The sequence below is a fragment of the Vulpes vulpes genome, chromosome 7 (genome assembly GCF_048418805.1).
Source record: "Vulpes vulpes isolate BD-2025 chromosome 7, VulVul3, whole genome shotgun sequence".
Classification (NCBI taxonomy): Eukaryota; Metazoa; Chordata; class Mammalia; order Carnivora; family Canidae; genus Vulpes; species Vulpes vulpes.
Window position 1 is genome coordinate 10,162,585 of NC_132786.1, and position 19,891 is coordinate 10,182,475.

Sequence of the window (19,891 nt, forward strand, 5' to 3'; positions counted from 1 at the left end):
TGTGGCCACACACTCACTTCCTTGCCATACAGTGTTCTAAAACAAAATTCAGCTGAGTAAATTTGAAGATCTGATTGGCTTTATTCAGCAGTTCATGATTCAGGCCGCATCCCACCCAGCAATCCAAGGAGCGATACAAAATGGAAGGTTTTATAGACCAAAGCGGGTAGGAGAAGAAGTTTCCTAACAGAAAATAGATTGTTTCAGGCAAGGTCACCTTTCTTTAGGGAAAGGGTGGGGGTCTGTTGTGCAGATTATTACCTCAATAGCAGTGATCAGGAATCTCCAGATTGACTAGTGGAAGGTCACATTCCTGTGAGAGGCTGGAAGTGCAAGGAAGTCTTGGTTGTTCTCTGGGGTCAGTGACTCCATTTTGGGCTGACTGTTGCTTTCTTGCTTTCTTTTTTGTTGTTTTGAAGAATAGCTACCTAGTCATTTACTGGAACCACCTACCAGGAACATCGCTTCTGTCTTTGGAGAGACCCTGTCACTTACCAGTGGGATGTGTTCACTACACACTTTTCCTTTGCTGCACTGTGAACCGTTAGGTTCGTGACACACTGCTGGCCACAGTCTTCCTTCTCTACTCTCCAGGAAAACGAAGACTGGGAGAAGGGCCTGCATGCAGACCTTTTATCCACCTCTCAGGGAAAGGAACCTTGATTTCTCCCAGGGCCATGTCACAGATGGGGCCCCGAATCCTTACTTAGGATTCCTAGGTGACAGATGTCACTTAGTAGAACCTTTCCTGGGATAGCCCAGTTTTAGAGAAAAACAGCCTTCCGGGACCAAGGTGTCCCACACATGGCAGTGAGTGGGAGACCACCCACTCGTTGCTGGGAGGGTAAGAGCACCTGCCTCATCTCAGGAGGGCAGTCACTGCTCAACAACAGTCGTTTCTGTAGAGGACTAAGGGCCTGGTGATGCCAGAGCTTCAGATTCTGCCAAGAGAATCCAGAAATCTGAGTTTTAATAGGAAATTTTCAGGTTTTTTTTTTTTTTAAATACTGCCTCTTTATTTTTTTAGACTACACAGGCCAAGCAAAACAGGGCTGTGGGCTGTGTGTGTGGTTTGCCAGTTCGTAGTATGGTTTTATGTCTGTTTGGAGTTGAACAGCTGCTGCCCTTTAGTGTTTGACTCTGGCACGAATAATGTATCATCCATTTTACAGGACCTAATCATGCGGAAGCGTTTAAGACAATTGTCTGAGAGTAAGGATGTGTCTGTGGAACAGATTTTTCTTTGTAATAGAGTCATTGATCCGAGCATCGATCCAGATAGGAATGTCTTCTTTGGCTCCTTGAGTAGAGTGATCCAACCAGCTGAGCTAAACTGTGGGCCAGAGAGCAGAGCATTTTAGATAAAAAGGTGCCTACCCTTCCTCACGAAGGGCACGGGATCACCAGCCCCTCGTGCAGAGCCCCTTTTCTTTTTCAGGGTGTCATAGAAGTACTATGATGTGCTTCCAGCACCGCTGACCCCAGGAAGGCCTCTTCTTACATTGGTTTCCTCTTTTGTCTCTTAGAGTTGACTGCATATAGATTACGACAGCACTTTGCTCATAAAGCAGTATCATGAATGAGATTGTAAGAAACCTTAATTGTTAGTTATATCCCTGCCTCTTTGACAGTAGGTATAGAATATAATTTAAAGATTTCTTGATGACTCATGTTACCCAGAGGTAGCTCCATTTGAAAGATGTGGTTTCTGTATATACATTCTCTATTTACTACTGTAAGTTGTTGTTACAATAAATATTAAAGTTGTTTATGCACACATAGGTGCAATATGGTGTTGAATTTGAACTTTTCTAGTGGTGTGTAGGGTGACTTTTTCTTACTATAGTCAATAGACTGCTTTAGTTTTTGGTATCTATGGAAAGTTGACTTGATATTTTAGTGTATAAGACTCAGACATATTTTGGCTGCTTAGGGGAATTTAATAAAAATATATACTTGCAGGTACTGAAATGCATTTCAGATAATTGGTTGAGTTTTGCTGGACAAATGATTGTTGAATATTTTCACTTTTCTTTCAACCTGGTTCAGTCTCCACCTGCCACCATGAACCCTTAGCTGTCATTTAAAAAATTCTTATGGTAAACTTTTCCGTCAGTGTCAGTGAAAATTGTTAAATTCCATTTTGGCCACAGAATGTTTTCAAGTCACCACAGAAGCTCATGTCTGATCCTTGTTCCCTTCCCTGTTTGCCTTGCTGTAGTCTGATCCCGACCTGCCGGCTGATGTGCAGACACCGTCCTCAGCTGAGCTGGGGAGGTATCCAGGCCTACCCTTCCCAGCCTCCCAGTACATCCCACCCCAGCCGTCGATCGAGGAGGCACGCCAGACCATGCACTCCCTCCTGGACGATGCTTTTGCTCTTGTGGCTCCTAGCAGCCAGCCTGCCAATGCTACGGTCACAGGCCCTGGGGTCCCAGCTGTCCTGCCCGTGAACAGCACCCCTTCCCGGGATGAGAGGCGAGCCACCCAGTGGGGGTCCTTCTACAGCTCTGCTCAGACGGCTAACAACCCGTGTAGTGTAAGTACTGGCCTTCTAGAATGCTCTCATGGGCCAGATGTTGGAATCTTGTTGCCTGACTCCTTCAACTGCAGAATCACTACAATAATACTGATTTCATTTGATAAGAATTGAAACTTGGCTCAGCGGCCTCAGTTTTTATTATTTTTTTCCTAAGTTTATTCTTAATGTTGGAAGCATCCTTTTATACAACTCTAATATTTTATGGGAGTCCCTTCCTGGGTTCCCTTCAGTGTCATGAAATGGAGGTGGGGTAACTGTCAAAGCATATTCTCATTGATGTATTTATAAAAGGTGCAGTTTAGAATGTACCAAATCATGAAGATTCTTTTTAGAAGGCCACTGGGACTGGAGCAATCCTTGAGGCTCCAGGATTATAGGCAGCTAGCCTATAGGCAAGCAAGGGCAACCATTTCAAATATCTGTTTTCATCTTGGGATTTAACATTTCAGGATTTCATCTTCCTTTATTTTTTTCATATTCCATCATTCCTTTCAAATGTGCCTTCTCAAAACACGTGGAGAGAAGTAAAACTGAAAGATGTCACATTAAGTACTTTTTTGCTAGGGGCACCTGGGTGGCTCAGTCAGTTAGGCATCTGCCTTTGGCTTGGATCATGAACCTCGAGTCCTGGGATTGAGCCCTGCATCAGGCTCCCTGCTTAGCTTAGTCTGCTTCTCCCTCTCCCTCTGCCACTCCCCCATGCTTGTGTTCTCTCTCTCTCTCTCTCTCTCTCTCTCTCAATTAAGTAAATAAATAAAATCTTAAAAAATATAAATAAATTCTTTGCTAATTCCAGATTAAATGATTGGATTAAAGCATTTGACTTGGAAGGAAGCTCATTAGACCGAATTTCTCAAGGAGTGTTTAAATGGGGTTCTCTGATCCCATTACCCATGTTAGGGTGAAATTGGGTGATAATGAACATATGTTAAAGGAATCTTTATCACTGAAATTAGTTCGAATTTTCAAAGTAGGCTGTTAGAAATAGATTGTTTGCTTCAATAACTGCTACAGTGTGGGGAAAAATACCATTGCATCTCATTATTGTTGTTTTTAATGTTATAGCTATAAATATTAAATACTTCATGTTTGTAACTGGTAGTTTATAATCTTAAAGGAAATGGTTGATACTGAACAAACTCTTTGATAAAGGGGATGTAGCTTTAGCTGCTCTCTCAAGACAGCAGGGTTCTTTCTTATGAAAGAACCTTAAGCTTCTTTCATTTATTTATTCATCTGAGTAGATATATGGAGCACCTGGTGTGTTTGGTGTTTGCTAAGTGTCGGTACTGCAATGCACAGTACACACTCCCAACTTCTGCATTATGGCTAGGGTATGTGGAAAATTGAAGGAGTATTTTTAAAACGATGTGGTGGATGCCTTGACAGGGGGAAGGTACAGCCAGGGAGCACCTACCTGAGCTGTGAGGTGTTTGGAAGGATTTTGTAGATAAAATGACATCTGAGTAGAAGTCTGAAGATTAATTAGTGGTTGTAGTAGAGAAACATGGCAGAAACAGAATTTAAAGTGTCCAGTACAAACTTCTTCTGGAGAGGATGGAGGAACAAGATTGGATGACTTTCCTTCCAGAAACAACTAAAACATTGGGGGGAAAAATATATACACACACACACACATATATATATATATATATAGGTTTTCACAACCTGGACATTAGGCAGCAAAAGGAAGGATTGCTGAGAAGTGAGCTGAGCTCTACATATGTCCCAATTTACTATCTTGAGAGAGTTTCTAGCTGCAGTATAGGGAGGGAGACTTCAGGCAGAGAGCACTGTTCTCTCTGAGTTGAGAGAGACAGAACTTGAGGCTGGGGAGGAAAAGATAGCTAGTTTTCACACTAGACAGTACAAGAAAGCAGAGAGAATTCTAGAGATCTGCAGAGAATCTTCATCTGAGTACTAATCAGTCTAATAGTATGAGGAGACTACCCAAGAGTGAGGAAAGAACCACCTAAAAAGATGAGAGGGAACAGTCCTCAGAGCTCATTCAGGTGTGAAATAAATTCCTACCATAGAATGAATAGTGTACCTCAAAAAAACCAAATGTTGAAGCCTAAGCCCCCGTGTGGCTATATTGGAGCTAGGGTCTTTAAGGAGGTCACTAAGATTAAATGATCATAAGTTTGGAACTCTAATCTGATAGAACTGGTGCCCTTATAAGTAGAAGAGACACTAGAGCTCTCTCTCTGCCATGAGAGGATACAACAGGAAGGTGGTGGCTGTCTATAAGGCAGAAAGAAAGCTCTCACCATAAACAAAGCCCTGCCAGAACCTTGATCTTGGGCTTTCTGGTTTATAGAACTCCAAGAAAATAAATTTCTGTTGTTTAAGCAACCCACTCTGTGGTATTTTATTATGACAGTCCAAGCTGATTATTATAGTTACTTTCCTTCCATAGTGGAAAGCTAATTTATGGAGCACCAGTTAGATTACTCAGAAGGAGCATTGGTTTGCTTTAGCAGTGGGGCAAAATGAGCTCCAGATTAAAGCTTCCTTAATTCTATCCAACAAAGATAAATGCAATATGTGAACCCAAACAAAGCTCAAGAATGTTTATAAAAAAACAAAAATATATAGCATCCAACAAGGCAAAATTAATAATGTCTGAAATCCAATCAAAACTCACCAGATAAGTGAAGAGGCAGGAAAATCACACAGAACTAATAGACAAGGATTTTAAAATAGTAATATTAATGAAGTTCCATATGTTCAAGGAGCTAGAGGAAAAATTGAATGCACTAATTAGAGGCACTGAAGACATTAAAGAATACAAATCAATTTAGAGATGAAAACTGTAATGTCTGAAATAAAATATATACTATGGGATTCATGACAGATTAGATTTTGAAGAAGAAAAGATTAGTAAATTTGAATATATAGTAATGAAAACTATCCAATATGAAACAGAGTAAGTAGACTGACAAAATGAATAGAGCTTAGTGAGCTGGGGACAACTTCAAGTGGACTAATATACATGTAATATGAATTCCCAGAAGAAGGGAGGGAGAGTTAGAAAAAAATAGTAAAAGAAATAATGGCCAAAAGATTTCCAAATTTGACAGAAACTGTAAATCTGCAGATCGACAAAGCTTGATGACCCCGTATGCATAACAAACATGAAGAAAATTATACCAAAAAATATAATCAAACTGCTCAAAATAAGTGATAAAGATTTTGAAATTATCCAGAGAAAAAGAAGACATTGTAATGTAGTGGAACAAAGGTGAGGATGACAACAAAATTCTAATTGTCCAGAAGACAGTGAAATAAATCTTTAAAGTACTGAAGGAAAAAACTGTCAGTTCTCCAGCAGCTTAAAATAACTTTCAAAAACTTTTTCATACACACAAAAGCTGAAAGAGTGTATCACTGGCAGACTTACATTTTAAGAAATGTTATGGGATATTCTTTGGGGACTAGTAAAATGATGCTAGATAGAGACGTAGATCTACATAAATGAGTAAAAATGTAAGTGTAAATACATGGGTAATTAAAACTTTCTCTTTATTTACGTTTTTTAAAAAATATAATTGGCAAAAATAAAAATAAAAAGATAATTGGCTATTTAAGGCAAAAGGATGACAGTTTATTGCGGAGTTTATAACATATAGAAAAGTAAAATGTATGAAAACACAATAGCACAAAAGGCTAAGAGAGGAGAAATACAAGTGTACTGTTTTGATGTTCGTATACCATGCATGAAATAGAATAATAGCACTTGACAATAGACTGCGATGAGTGAAAAATAGAGAGTATAAACTCTATAGCAACCACTAAAAAAAACCCAAAAACAGTAATAGCTAATAACTAACAAAAGAGAAAAATGAAATAATAAAAAATACTCAGTCTTGGGGGCTGTGGATGATTGAGTCAGTTAAGCATCTGACTCTGAATTTCGGCTCAGGTCGTGATATCCAGATTGAGCCTGGTGTTGGGCTCCATGCTCAGTGTGGAATCTGCTTGAGATTGTCTTTCCTCCTCTCCTTCTGCCCCTCTTTGGCATGTGTATTCTGTCTTTCTTAATCAATCAATCAATCAATCAATCAATCAATCAAATCTTTAAAAAAAATAGTTTGCAGTCCAAAAGAAGGCAGGAAAAAAAGAAAAGGGGAACAAAGAACAGATGGAACAAAAGGAAAACAATTTAAATGGTAGATTTAAATTCAGCCCTATCAATAATCACATTAAATATGAATGGTCTAAATATTACTATTACAGGGAAGAGATTATCAGATGGGATAAAACTCAAGATCGAATGATCTGTTGCCTATAAGACACATTAAATATAAACCCACAAATAGGTTAAAGATGTGGAGAAAGAAAAAGTATGGAGAAAAATAAACCATGTTAACACTAATCACAAGAAACTTGAGTGGTTATATTAATATTAGCCAAAATGATCTCATAGTAAAGAGTATTAAGCAGAGGACCATTCCATAATAATACATTGGTCAATTCACCAAGAAGACCTAAAATCCTAAATGTTTATGTGCCTATGACAAGAGTATCAAAATATGTGAAATAAAAACTGATAAAACTGCCTGCAGAAATAAATAAAGCCACAGTTATAGGTGGCTACACTTCTCTTTCAAAAGTTGATAGAATGAGTATATAGAAAATCATTAAGGTAGAGAACTCTTGAACAAGTCTTGAATTAATACTGATTATGAGCTTGAACTAATTGACATTTATAAAGTGCTTTACCCAAGAGGAGCAGAAAGAATGTACATTCTTTCGGTACTTGGATGATGAGGAGTAAAGAGTACACTTACGAGGAGTGCCCTGAGTAATGTATAGAATTATTGAATCACTATATTGTACACCCGAAACTAATATAACACTTTGTGTTAACTATACTGGAATTAAATTTTTTTTTAATTTTTATTTATTTATGATAGTCACACAGAGAGAGAGAGAGGCAGAGACACAGGCAGAGGGAGAAGTAGGCTCCATGAACCAAGAGCCCGACGTGGGATTCGATCCCGGGTCTCCAGGATCGTGCCCTGGGCCAAAGGCAGGCGCTAAACCGCTGCGCCACCCAGGGATCCCTGGAATTAAATTTTAAAAATTAATTTTAAAAAAGAGTACATGGGACTCTTTTTACTCTCATTTACCAAGACAGACCATATTCTGGGCTATAAATCTAATCTCAGTAAATTGAACAAGTTTCATATTATTAAACAATCCCATGAAAAATGGGAAAGGGTTTGAATACAAATGTTACCAAGGAAGAAATACAGATAATAAGCAGACAAATACAAAAAATCGGGAGATGGAGAGATGTTCAACCTCGTTAGTCATTAGTGAAGCGCAATAAATCATAATGAGATACCCCTATATGCATATTGGAATGAACAACTGAAACTTTTATAAACTGTTGCTAAGAATGTAAAATAGCACAACCTATTGAAAAACAGTTTGACAATCTCTTAAAAAAAATTAAGCCTCTGCCTCTGTTATGACCCAGTCATTGTATTCTGAAATATTTACTGAGGAAAAGTGAAAGCATATGTCCTGACAAAGACTTGTACATTGTAACAGCTTTATTTGTAGTAGACTCAAATTAGAAACGACCCAGACTGCACATCAATATGCAAATCGATAAGTGAAAATTGTACTGTATTTTTACAGTGTTACTCAGTAATAAAAAGGAATGAATTATTTATACATGTGACAACATGGTTGGGTCTCAGAATAGTTATGCTGAGAGAAAGAAGCCACTCCCCCAACCAAAAAAAAGTGCATATTGTATGATTCCATTTATATGTAATTCTAGAAAATGCAAACTAATCTATAGTGACAGAAAGCAGATCAGTGGTTGCCTAGGGATGGAGTGAATTTGGGAAAGGGTGTGGGACAGAAGGCTTACAAAGGGGCACCAGGAAACTTGGGTGATAATGGAAATGTTTATTATCTGGTTTATGAGCATGGTTTGTGGATACCAACATTTGCCAAAACTTAACAATTTGTATACTTTAATATGTGCGGTTCATTGTATGTCAATTATAATGAAATAAAGCTGTTAAAATTATTGTCCCAAAACATTCTTAATGGTGAAATTAGTTCTGGTTGACTTGTTACAAAGTGAGAACTGAGTGGTGAGACATGAGGCAGGAGAGAAAAAGAAGAAGCTGACAGGAATAGAGCCGAGACCTCATCCTGAGACCTCATGGCTGGACACCGAAGAGTTTTGAGCAGTCTAAAGACATAATTCATTGTGCCTTTTTGACAGATTGCTCTCATTGTAGGCTGGAAAATGGTTTGTCAGAGTGCAAGACCAGAAGCAGGGAGACATTTAGGAAGTTGTCATAGTAATCTTTGGTGAGTGATGTTGACAGCCCCAACCAGCATGATGCAGTGAATGGATTCAAGAGGAAGAATCTCTATGGCTTCAGGGTGGTTTTTTTTTTTTTAAAGATTCTATTTATTTATTCATAAGAGACACACACAGAGGCAGAGGGAGAAGCAGGCTCCATGCAGGGAGCCAGATGTGGGACTCGATCCCCGGTCTCCAGGATCACACCCTGAGCCGCAGGCGGCGCTAAACCGCTGCGCCACTGGGGCTGCCCTTCAGGGTGTTTTTAATTGCTGATGGCACTGACCCAGTCCAGTGGGAGAGTTTGGTGATACAGGAAAGGGGATCCGAGTAACGAGGGAGGAGGTATCTTTAGAAACAAGGGGATGTATTTCTTCCAGTTTAATAGCAGGAGGGGGAAGGAGTTGGGTGCAGATGCAGTCCTGTTTGTAGTAGGTGGCAGGAAGTGGAGGGGCCTTCCATCTCATTGTGGCTTCAGTGTTCACAGTGGAGAAAGCAGAGTTATTTATTGAGAATGAAGGAAGTGTGGCAGGGCAAGAGGTGTGAGGGAGAGCAGAGGTTGTACTTACTGATTGTAGAGAATGAAAGACAACTGCTTAGGAACATAGGAATAATTACTTAGCAGCATTGTAGCCCCTGTTGAGATTGACTATCATGAAATTACAGTGGGACAAATTAAAATCTGTAGTTTTGTTGATGAGCATTCAGATACCCAAATGGAGACAGGGAGACAGTGGGCAGTTGAATTGATCCAGGAGTAGTTGGGCTTTGTCAGGCAAATGTGATGAAAGGACAGTGGACAAGAGATGTGCAGATTAGAGGGTGCAGTTGAAAGGGTGGTAGACCATACACTGAAGGTCAAGGTCAAGGATTTGGAGTCCATTAAACATGCTGCAGCTTTGTAGATTCTTCTCTCTAATCCTCTGCATTGGAGCCACCATCATCTCTCACCACCATTGCAAGAGCTTCCTGATTGTCCGTCTGCCCCTGGTCTGGAATGCAGGTTGTCAGAGTGGGTGGCTGACATGTAAAATACCATTATTGGTGTTGAGCAGGCTGGGAAGCAGAGAGGCTGACATAGGAGATGCCTCCTATGGAGGATGGGGGTGCTTGGCACAAAGAGGGAGACCTTCAGTAGCCAATTGACTTAGTGTTGAGTTTTGCAAAGCAGAGTTCTCATCTAACTTTCTACATGACCTCGTTTGCTGCTGGCATCTGTATGTTACTTCTCACTGCTCCTAATGCTTTTTAAATTGTTCTGTGAAGAAATCTGTAGCCATCTTAATTTCCCCTCCCCTGGTAAGGGATGTACGTACCCTACCTGCTAGGAAGCGTAAATAATTCTGGACACTCAGCCAGTTTTTCGGAATCATTTTCCCCCCTGAAGAGCCAGTATCCATTTTATCTTCAGATTCAGCTTTTTCATTCACTTCAGGGAAACATCCTTTTATATCTGACATAATCTTCTTATTCTCTTCTATTTATTGGAGTCAAAGATACCAATTATCTTCGTGTTGGCTCATCTTTGGTTTCTATATCTATCCTTTTATTCTCTAATGACTTTAGCTACTTTGTCCTGGTTTCTCTGCCTTCTTTATAATTATCATGGGCCTTTTTCTCTGTGGCAGTTGATTCGATTTTTAAGCCATATCTATTCTTTTCCCTGCTAGTTGATTTCTTAAAGTCATAATGGCATTGTTTCAGTCCTCACATCATTTCTACCAATAATCTGGTCCCAATTATTTCAGTTCTGTGATCTCTCATTTCCATTGATTCTGTTGTTTTATCATCTCATCTTTGAACTTAAAAAGGAATTGCTACTCATATTTACCATTATGCAGCCATAATCCTTCATCCTTTGGCTACTACTTTTCTCAGTTTATTGCATGAATCTGCTCCATTCTTCCTAGTTTGGTTTCTGCTGATGAATTTTAGCAATAATTTTTGACTGATTTGTGTTACTATTTTTCTTATTTGTTCATTGTTCATAGGTTTTGGAAATGAACAGTTCCGTGATAATGCCTTAATCCAAATTCCAATCAATAGCAAGATTTTTATAAACACTCTTACTGCGTGGTTTTCTCATCATCAACCTTTGATGTTACCCTTATATGTTTTGATGATAATAGCAGTTTAATCTAGTGGAAAATCAGAAGCATTGGCTCTATCTGTGCATATCTAATATAATTTTATCATGTTCTGAAATTGGCTGTAAATTACTATTTGTTGCCAGGAGGAACCTGATCATCCTTTATTCCCTTCTTCTGACTATAGTAAAAACTACAAAAATGTAGATTTCAAGTTATCACCAGTTACCACATGAACGTTTGTGTACCATCTAATGACATTTTTACTCTTTTTTTTTTTTTTTTTTGCCAGTGTGATAGTTTTAGTTATGCATCGGTGAGTAGGCCACTTCATAGGTGGTATTTCTGTATCCCTGCGTAAAGTTAACCTCCCTGGAACAGTCTGCTAAGTACCAAGTGTGGATGCCTGAACTAGGACATTTTCGGTATAGCACACCTATCGCAGACTCCACCAACGATTTAACATGACTGTCTTGCTCTGTTGACCTGTTTTATACTGAATAGAAGGAAGAGATGCATTAAAATGAGATTTTTATTTGACATTACTAGTTGAAACCTTAAAATTCTATTTTCTTGCCCAAACTTTTATATGAATGTGACCCACTTAAAGTAAACACCTGTCATTATGTCTGTGATTTTTTTTTTTCTTAAATCCTTTTCATTGGGGCACGTAGTATCTGGAAAAATCACTTCCTTTTTCTGATTATAGTAGAGTTGAAATGCCTAGTTAAATGCCACATTAACAAAACAGGTAAAGAGTGGACAGCTAGTTTTCACTTTTTTTGTTAGTTTATCACTGACCAGACCTCCTGAAATCCTGATATGTAAACTTTGATCTTTTTTTGTTTTATTTTGCCTATGAGTATGTTTAAAAAAATCAAACTGCTGAAAAACACAGGGGTCACTGTGAATAATCTTTATCTGGTCTCAGATTTCCCTTTAATTATTTGAAAAGGAATCAAAGCTCCTTTTCCTTCTATTCTTCCCTTCTTCTGTAATCTCCTTTGGCTGTTTTAATTCAGTTGAGGAGCTCTACATGGTTCTCATCTCCCTCCCTCTGCCACGGGGGTGGAAGCTGAGAGGGTCAGAAGGTGAAGTAATCTGAGCAGTTTCATATGTAATAATCCCTTCAAACTGTATGAGGGGTAGAGTTCATTCTGTCCTTCTTGGCATCAAGAAATAGACCCAGGGAAGTTGAGTAGCTTGGCTAGTCTGACTCCAAAGCCTCTACTTTTCTTCACAAAGTAGAGATTTATTCAAGGGGGGAAATCTGGTTTGGGAACCAAGTACAGTGCAGTGGTTAAGAGCATGGTCTTTTGAATCAGAAAGATTGATTAGGAAGAAATTAACTTCCTTGTGAGTTGATTTCATCTCTTTGTTACTGTTACTGGGGCCTGAGTCAGTGCTCATAGTTCTTACCATAAAATACAAATTCGTTAAAAAGAAGCTTAGAAAAAATCTAATATGAGAGCAGGTTCCGAAGCAAGGCTGACTTAGTAATTAGTAACTTCACTTGGAGCTCTGAATCCCGGACAACCAGTGGGTTCAAATTGACTGTAGTTGGATGGACTCTGTCCACAGTTCCTGCTCTGTTAAGATATCTGATTCCCAAATAGTGATTCACAGTTGTTGAAAGAAGTTTTGAAATTGGAGTCCCACAAATGTTAGGGTTAGGATGTGTCAATTTCATGAGAAACACAACATGGATACATGTTTCTTCAAATCTGATGCCATATTGATTGTTTTACCCAAAGAACACTTGGTTAGCTGAGATAAGCTCAAGTAAAAAGAGTTGTTGAAGGATATGGGGCATCAGTTGGAACATAGGGCAGGAGTATGGCTGGACCTCCCAGGAACCAGAAAACTCAAAAACTGAAGGTGTTTGCTTCATCTTTAAGAGTCTCTCTAATTTCTGGTTCTCTTTGTATTTTCTCTTTTTACAGTGTTCCACAGCACAGTACAGCATTCATATACTTTAGTTTTGTGAGTGTATTTGAATTGCTGCTGGACGCCCGCTGGCTCTGATGACCATCATGGCCCATGCTGATAAAGTCATTTACTAAGTGTGGCCACTAAGGCCTTCAGCAGAAGATACAGATTTGTCGAGAATGACCCTGTAGGGAAGAACAGATGCTGGAAGGCTGTGTGTTAACTCATATTTTTATAAAAGAAAGGTCTAGAAATTCGTTGTGTGTGTTTTTAAAGCATGGCAGCTCAGTTTCCCACACTGAAACTTCTGGCATTATTGGATGGCATGATGCCTCAATGGCATGCCAGCTGTTTATGAGAAAATAATTCTCTTGAAAGTTGATGCTGCCAACCTAAATTTGTAAGTTTGCTGTTGTCACCTTCTAATAAATGTTGAATGTTGATTATCATTTTCTTTTGGTTTTCTTCCAGAGATACGAAGACTATGGAATGACTCCTCCATCAGGTCCATTGCCGAGGTAAAGGTTTCAGGAGAAAATGCATTAGGACTTCCTCACATAGGTTGTTTTTAAAAATTTTGGAAATTCAGTTCTTTGAGCTAATAGCAGATGTGAAACTTCTGAGTTGTGTGTTTCTTGGGCTAATCTGAAGAGGAGAAGAAAGGTGGAATTTAAGTTCTGCTTCCAGGAATGACAGACTAGATAATTTACTGAGGGCAACTGGAAAAGCTAGAGAAGATTTTAAAATAAAGCAAAACCAAACCCAGATAGCTAACAGAGCAGTGAAGTGGTATGGGGCCAAGATCCAGGAAATCCAGAGTGAGGAGCCCTACCTTTTGAGCGAACTTTCTCCTAAGTGTGCCTGCTAATTGTGGAGGAGGTGACTGAGAAGCTGAGCAAAACTTTGGACAGACTCATGGGGCTTGGAGTCTTGAAAATTCGACATAGTAAAAGTTGTGAGACACATCTCAAGGCATGCTTAGGGGGGACTTCGATGCCTTAAATGAATCAAAACATATTTGAAAAGAAAAATGGCTGAAAATCAATGATCTAAGCATCCATATCAGTGTTTAAAGAAATCTAATTAAACCTAAAGGAAGTAGAAGGAAGGAAATAATAAAAATAAGAAGAGAATTTAATGAATTAGGGGCACCTAGGTGGTTCAGTTGGTTGAGCATCTGCTTTCAGCTCAGGTACCGATCCTGGGGTCCTGGGATGGAGCCCCACTTCAGGTTCCCTGCGCAGTGGGGAGTCTGCTTCTCCTTCTCCCTCTACCCCTGCTCATGTTCTCTTTTGCTCACTCTCTCTCTCAAAAAAATAAATAAAATCTTAAAAAAAAATAAATTAATGAAACAGAATAGAAATACCGTAGTGAAGATTGACAAAGCTAGAAGTTAGTTCTTTGAAAAAAGCTAATAAAATTGATAAATCCCTGAAAAGCTTGATCAAGTAATTTGTGTATCATTATCAATAAGAGGAATGAGAAAGAACATATTAATCCAGATCTTTCAGAACTTAAAGAGATTTTGACAGATTTTTAAAAGATTTTACAGATGTTAAAATTTTTTGAACACATTTTTGTTAGATTTAAAATGGAAAAATTCTGGAGCACCTGGCTGGTTCAGTCAGTGAGCATGCAATTCTTGATCTTAGGGTTGTGAGTTCAAGCCCCACTTTGGGGGTAGAGTTTACTCCAAAAAGTAAATTAAGTAGAAATTTCTTTTTTTCAAAATAAAGTGGAAAAATTCCTAGAAAGAGAAAACCTGAATTGTTATATAACTATTAAAGAGATTGAAATCATTCCTAAAATTCATCCCACAAAGAAAACTTTGGGCTTCAATTGTAAATTCTACCAAAAACACCAAAGGAAAGAAACATGCCAGTGTTCTTCAAATTTATCTAAAGAATATCAAAACAGAGATTGTTCTCCACCTCATTCTTTGAGACTGCTTACTTAACCTTAATATCAAGGATGAGACAAGGATAGGGAAATTGTAGGAAAGAAAACATTAAAAAACTCATGAACATAGATGCAGAAACTTGAAACTAAATATAGCAAACATATCTAGCATTGTATACGAAAGGATATCATGTCACTGCTAAACTGGATTTATTCCAATAATGCAAGGGTAATTTAATATTTTGAAAAATCAACCAATCCAATTCACAACTCTGAAGAGAATAAAAGAGGGAAATCTCACTTCATAAATACAGCATTTGATAAAACTCAACATCCATTTGTGGTAAAAATCTTAGCAAACAAAGAATAGAAGTGAACTTGTCTAATCTGGTAACAGTTATCCCAGCAAATGATTTCATGTTGAAATGTTAAAAGCTCTCCTTTAGAGAACAGGGGCAAGACAAAGACACATGCCTGCATTACCTCTGATCACCGTTGCCCTGGGAGTCCTAGATAGTGTAATGAACAAAAAGAAAGAAAGAAAGAAAGAGAGAGAGAGAAAAAGAGAGAGAGACAGAGAGAAAGAAAGAAAGAAAGAAAGAAAAAAAGAAAGAAAGAAAGAAAAAGAAAAAAGGAAGAAAGAAAGAAAGAAGAAGAAGAAAGAAAAAGAGATGAAGGAATTCAAGGAATTAAATAATAATGTTATTATTCTTAAATATTTTCAAGTAGAAAATCCTCAAATGTCAACACATAAATTGTTAGAATTAAGAGAATTTAGCAAAGATAAATTATAAAATAGCTGGATATAAGATCAATATACAGAAATTTGTTTTATTTCTGTTTATGAGCAACAGACAAAAACTTTTAAAGGTACTGCATAAATTAGCATTAAAAAATATAAAATATCTCAGAATTAATCTCACCAAAAATGATCAAGCCCTCTAAAGAAAATGTTCATGGATTGGGCAATTCAGTATTTTAAAAATATATGTCTCCAGTAAGTGATCTACAGATTCATTGTGATCCCATTCAAAATCCTAGTAGTTTATTGTCTTTAAAAAAATATGTGGAAATGCAAAGGGCCAACAATATTCAAGACACTTTGAGAAAAAGAAAAATAGTGTGTGAGAACTATTCTGAAGATTGTAACTTACTGTAAGGTAATGGAGACAATATGGTGTCACTGTAAAGCTAGACAAATAGACAAGAGGAACAGAGTGGAGAGTCCATAAACAGACCCACACATGAGTAGACAAGTGATTTATTACAAAGAAGGAATTGTGGAAAACCAGAGTTAATCTCAGAAATAATACTCCACTATCCTTTCAATGACCACAAGTCACACAGGAGTAGGAATATTATCTGTTTCCTCATTTTTTCTTTTCTTTATTTGCTCTCATTTTCCGAGGGGCTTATTTTATTTTTCCCCAACCCAGGCACTGCTTTTGTGGTCCAAAAACAACAAAGGTAAAGAGAGCACCTGAGGATGAGGTGATTCAGAGCAGAAGTTAATGACGGGGGAGGGGGGGCATCTGATCTTGTTTGCCCAGTTCAGTTCAGTTTACACCTGTTTTCTAGTGGAATTATTAATAACTTTTAACTCTCCAAAGCGGTCTGGTTTTGATGACCAGTTTTATGGTTACTTAAGTTAAAGGATTCTGGGGGATTTGGATCACACTGAACTGTGAACACACAGTTTAGGATTAAAAGGATGCAAATCGGGACGCCTAAGTGGCTCAGTGGTTGAATGTCTGCCTTCAGCTCAGGGTACAATCCCGGACCCCGGGATTGAGTCCCACATCAGGCTCCTTGCAGGAAGCCTGCTTCTCCCTCTGCCTGTGTCTCAGCCTCTCTCTGTGTCTCTCATGAATAAATAAATAAATTATTTTTTAAAATTTAAAAAGCATCTCTTTAAAAAAAAAGGATGCAAATGTAGCTGGAGGAGGATAATTGGGTAAAGTAGAAATAACTAAAGGGCAAAAGCTGGTTCTTGGGTGGATGGTCAAGAGAGTATGATTTGATTAGGTGAATTCCAGTATGTAGGCACTGAAGGAGGAACATGCCTTATGTTACACTCTGAGGTCTGTAAGGTCAGAGATGTCAGACATCTCTCTCTCTGAACTCAACTTAAAAAGTAACAGTGATCTAAAAAGAGCAATATAAATAGCGTAGGTTTCAATTTACAAGATGTGCTCCAGAAATAACACTATAGAATAGGGGCAAGTCCATCTGTGTTCTCATCAAACTAGTTTGATCTGTTAATTACTGGTTGACTGTCATTTGCAAAGAACTGTAATTGGACTATCATGTTTTTTCCTTCTTGAGTTTCTTCAGAGAACGGTTTTCAAAGTGGGATTTTCAGACCCCTAGAGGGTCTTTGAGACCCTTTTAGGAGGCTGGGAGGGCCTATGAAGTCAAAACTGTTTCATAATAATATGAAAGCATTATTTGACTTTTTTTTTTTTTTATTGTGTTGATGCCTATACTGAGGGGCAGAAACAGTGGTGGATGAAACTGCTAGAACCTTAGCATGCATCAAGACAGAGGCACCAAATGGCCTGAGTAGTCATCATATTCTTCACCACTGTGCAATCACAGTTTTTTAAAAAATTCCAGTTTGTTAGTTATGTTAGCATGTCCTTGATGAAGTAGTAAAAATTACTAATTTTAAAAACATAAAGCCCTTGAGTCCTTAGTAGTCTGTAGGACAAAAAAGGAATTACGTATTAAGCATTTTGTGCATGGAATTTTGAAGGAAAAGCACCTGTTCAGTTGTTTGTGTTAAGAACTGGTCTGTACCGTTGCTGTTTTTTTTGTCTGAAAGATCAATCGCAGACGACATTATTCAGACTTGGGTTGTTTGGCACTGTCTTGAAAATAAAGGAAGTGAGCCTGTCACTTCAAGAAAAATAACTGATAGGATTTGTGGCCAGTGATAAAATTGAGCTTTCAAGTGAAAATTTGAATTTTGAAAACTTTGGTCTGCCCCTGGGTACTTGACAACTTCCTACTATTTAGAAGACTTTTCTGATGAGCTCAATGGTAATATTAATGAATGTCATTTTTTTTGGATACTACCAAATGAAATGTATCAATATCTAGAAAGTCTGCATAACTCAATGAACTAATATTTTCCAAATGACTCATATGGTAAAAGCATGCATGGGTCCATTCAAAGTGCAAAATGGACCAGTGGGTTTTAATGTAACAGAGTATAAAAAGTTAACTGATACTATTTCAGATTCCATATTGCCACTAAACCTTAAGGAAACTGCTGAATTTTGGTGTATCAAAGAAGAATATTTGTCTATAATATTACTTGAATATTATATGTAAAGACTACTAAGTCCTCCTTGTCCAACTATGTAATTATGTGAGTTCAGATTTTCTTCTTAAAATAACTTACAGCAACTGACTGAATACAAAGTATATGAGAATCCAGATGTCTTCTGTTAGGAAAATTTGAAAAAATTCAAAACTCTTCTTGCTCTTTTGCAGGAAGGGGGTTAGAAAATATAGTTGATTTCATGAGAAAATGTTAAGCTAAGATGCTTAATATTGTTATTTTTAGATTAATTTTAAACATAGGTATTTAAAAATGTTTTTAATTCCGAATGCAAGAAATATTTATAGATATAATTCACATTAACAGAAGTTCTCAGGAGTCCTCAATAATTTAGAGGTGTCCTGAGACCAAAAAGTTTGGGAACCCCTGTTAGAGCACTGGTTTTCAGCCTTGATGATTATAAGGATCATCTGTGGAACTCTAAAAACTGTCATATCTGGGTTGCACCTTTAGAGATTCTGTTTTCATTGGTCTGGGGTACAGCATGGACATCGGGGTTTTTAGAAAATGATAACATGCCGCCGAGGTTGGGAATCACTTTAGTTCGATGCTGGAGATGCACGGGGTTTGTAAACTAGGGCATTTCTTCAGTCACCCTGCAGAGATTGATCAAGCATCAGCTATATTCCAGGCACCGTTCTTAACACTGGAGATATATCAGTGAGCAAACAGAAAATGTCACTGTCCTTTGAGAGCTTATGTTCTAGGAGAAGAGATGGAAAATACACCAGTAGACAGATAGGTCTTATTTTTCTGTAGGGCCGAAGGTGGAACTTATTAATAAAGTACCAGAGCCAGGGTCAGGTGTGGTCCTGATGCTTGGGCTTGCTTTGCCTTCAGACCAGGTTTTGGCCCCGGGTTACTGCAATCTTCAGAGCTGCTGCCTCCCGAGCCGCAGCAGCCACAGGCATCGGCTGAAGCCCCGTTTGCCACCCGAGGGATCTACTCTGAGGACGTGCCATCGGTGGCCCGGCCACGACCTGTCGGGGGCACCACAGGTATGTATGGCTATTTAGCTTGCATTTCTGAACTAGACAACCCTTGCTTTTTTTGGCTACATTCTGGCAGAGTACATTTCAGACTACCTAGGGTTTTGCTGTCACAGCGTTCGGTGACATCCGCACTGGTCTGAGCCTTGTTCCCCTGGATCCTGGTGGAGGTGTAGTCAGGGGACGTGGGAAGAGAGAGTGGCTGAGATCCCAAGATGGACACCCTCTTGATTTGTCCCTAAGTCTGTGTCTCAGAAGCTGTCCCTTCGCATGGAAGTCACAGCAGAACTCTTCCAGGGAAAACATTTCTAAATTCTTACGGTAAACGGAAAGATCTATTGCCATGCACTTGATATGCTGTTAAAACACGTGTTTGTTTTAAAGAAGGCACTTTTCCAGCTTGGGATAAGCAACTCTAAACGTTGCTGGCCAGTGACCTGAAGGAGATTTTTGTTTCTAGTCCTGGTGACGAGAGGGACACTGCTCATAGGTGCCAGGCAGGGTCCAGCATGGCTGAGCTGAGGTTCTTATATGGCACTTGGCTGGTCTGCCCCTGCAGTTTACTTGAGATCTGGGTTTGAACCCCAGAATTAAAAATTGCTGTTTCGTGTCATGAAACTCCAGCTCATGAATAGTTGATACTCTGAATGCTCTGTTTGGTGCTGTTCATTGTTCTTAAACATCTGTGGATACCAGGCTTTCTTATTTTGTACAGCTCAGCATACTCTTGAAAAATCCAAGTTCATTATACCTACCTACCTA

The 19,891-nt window shown here is 38.6% G+C and overlaps 1 protein-coding gene across 1 annotated transcript in view; it reads left to right on the forward strand.

Moving 5' to 3' along the window:
- KIAA1549 (KIAA1549 ortholog) overlaps positions 1-19,891 on the forward strand; it is a 138,333-nt gene that overhangs the window by 103,234 nt on the left and 15,208 nt on the right. Inside the window, exons 16-18 of the mRNA XM_072762919.1 lie at positions 2,222-2,539; positions 13,367-13,413; positions 18,981-19,138. Of these exons, the coding sequence (XP_072619020.1) occupies positions 2,222-2,539; positions 13,367-13,413; positions 18,981-19,138 (523 nt within the window). The remainder of the gene's footprint in view (positions 1-2,221; positions 2,540-13,366; positions 13,414-18,980; positions 19,139-19,891) is intronic.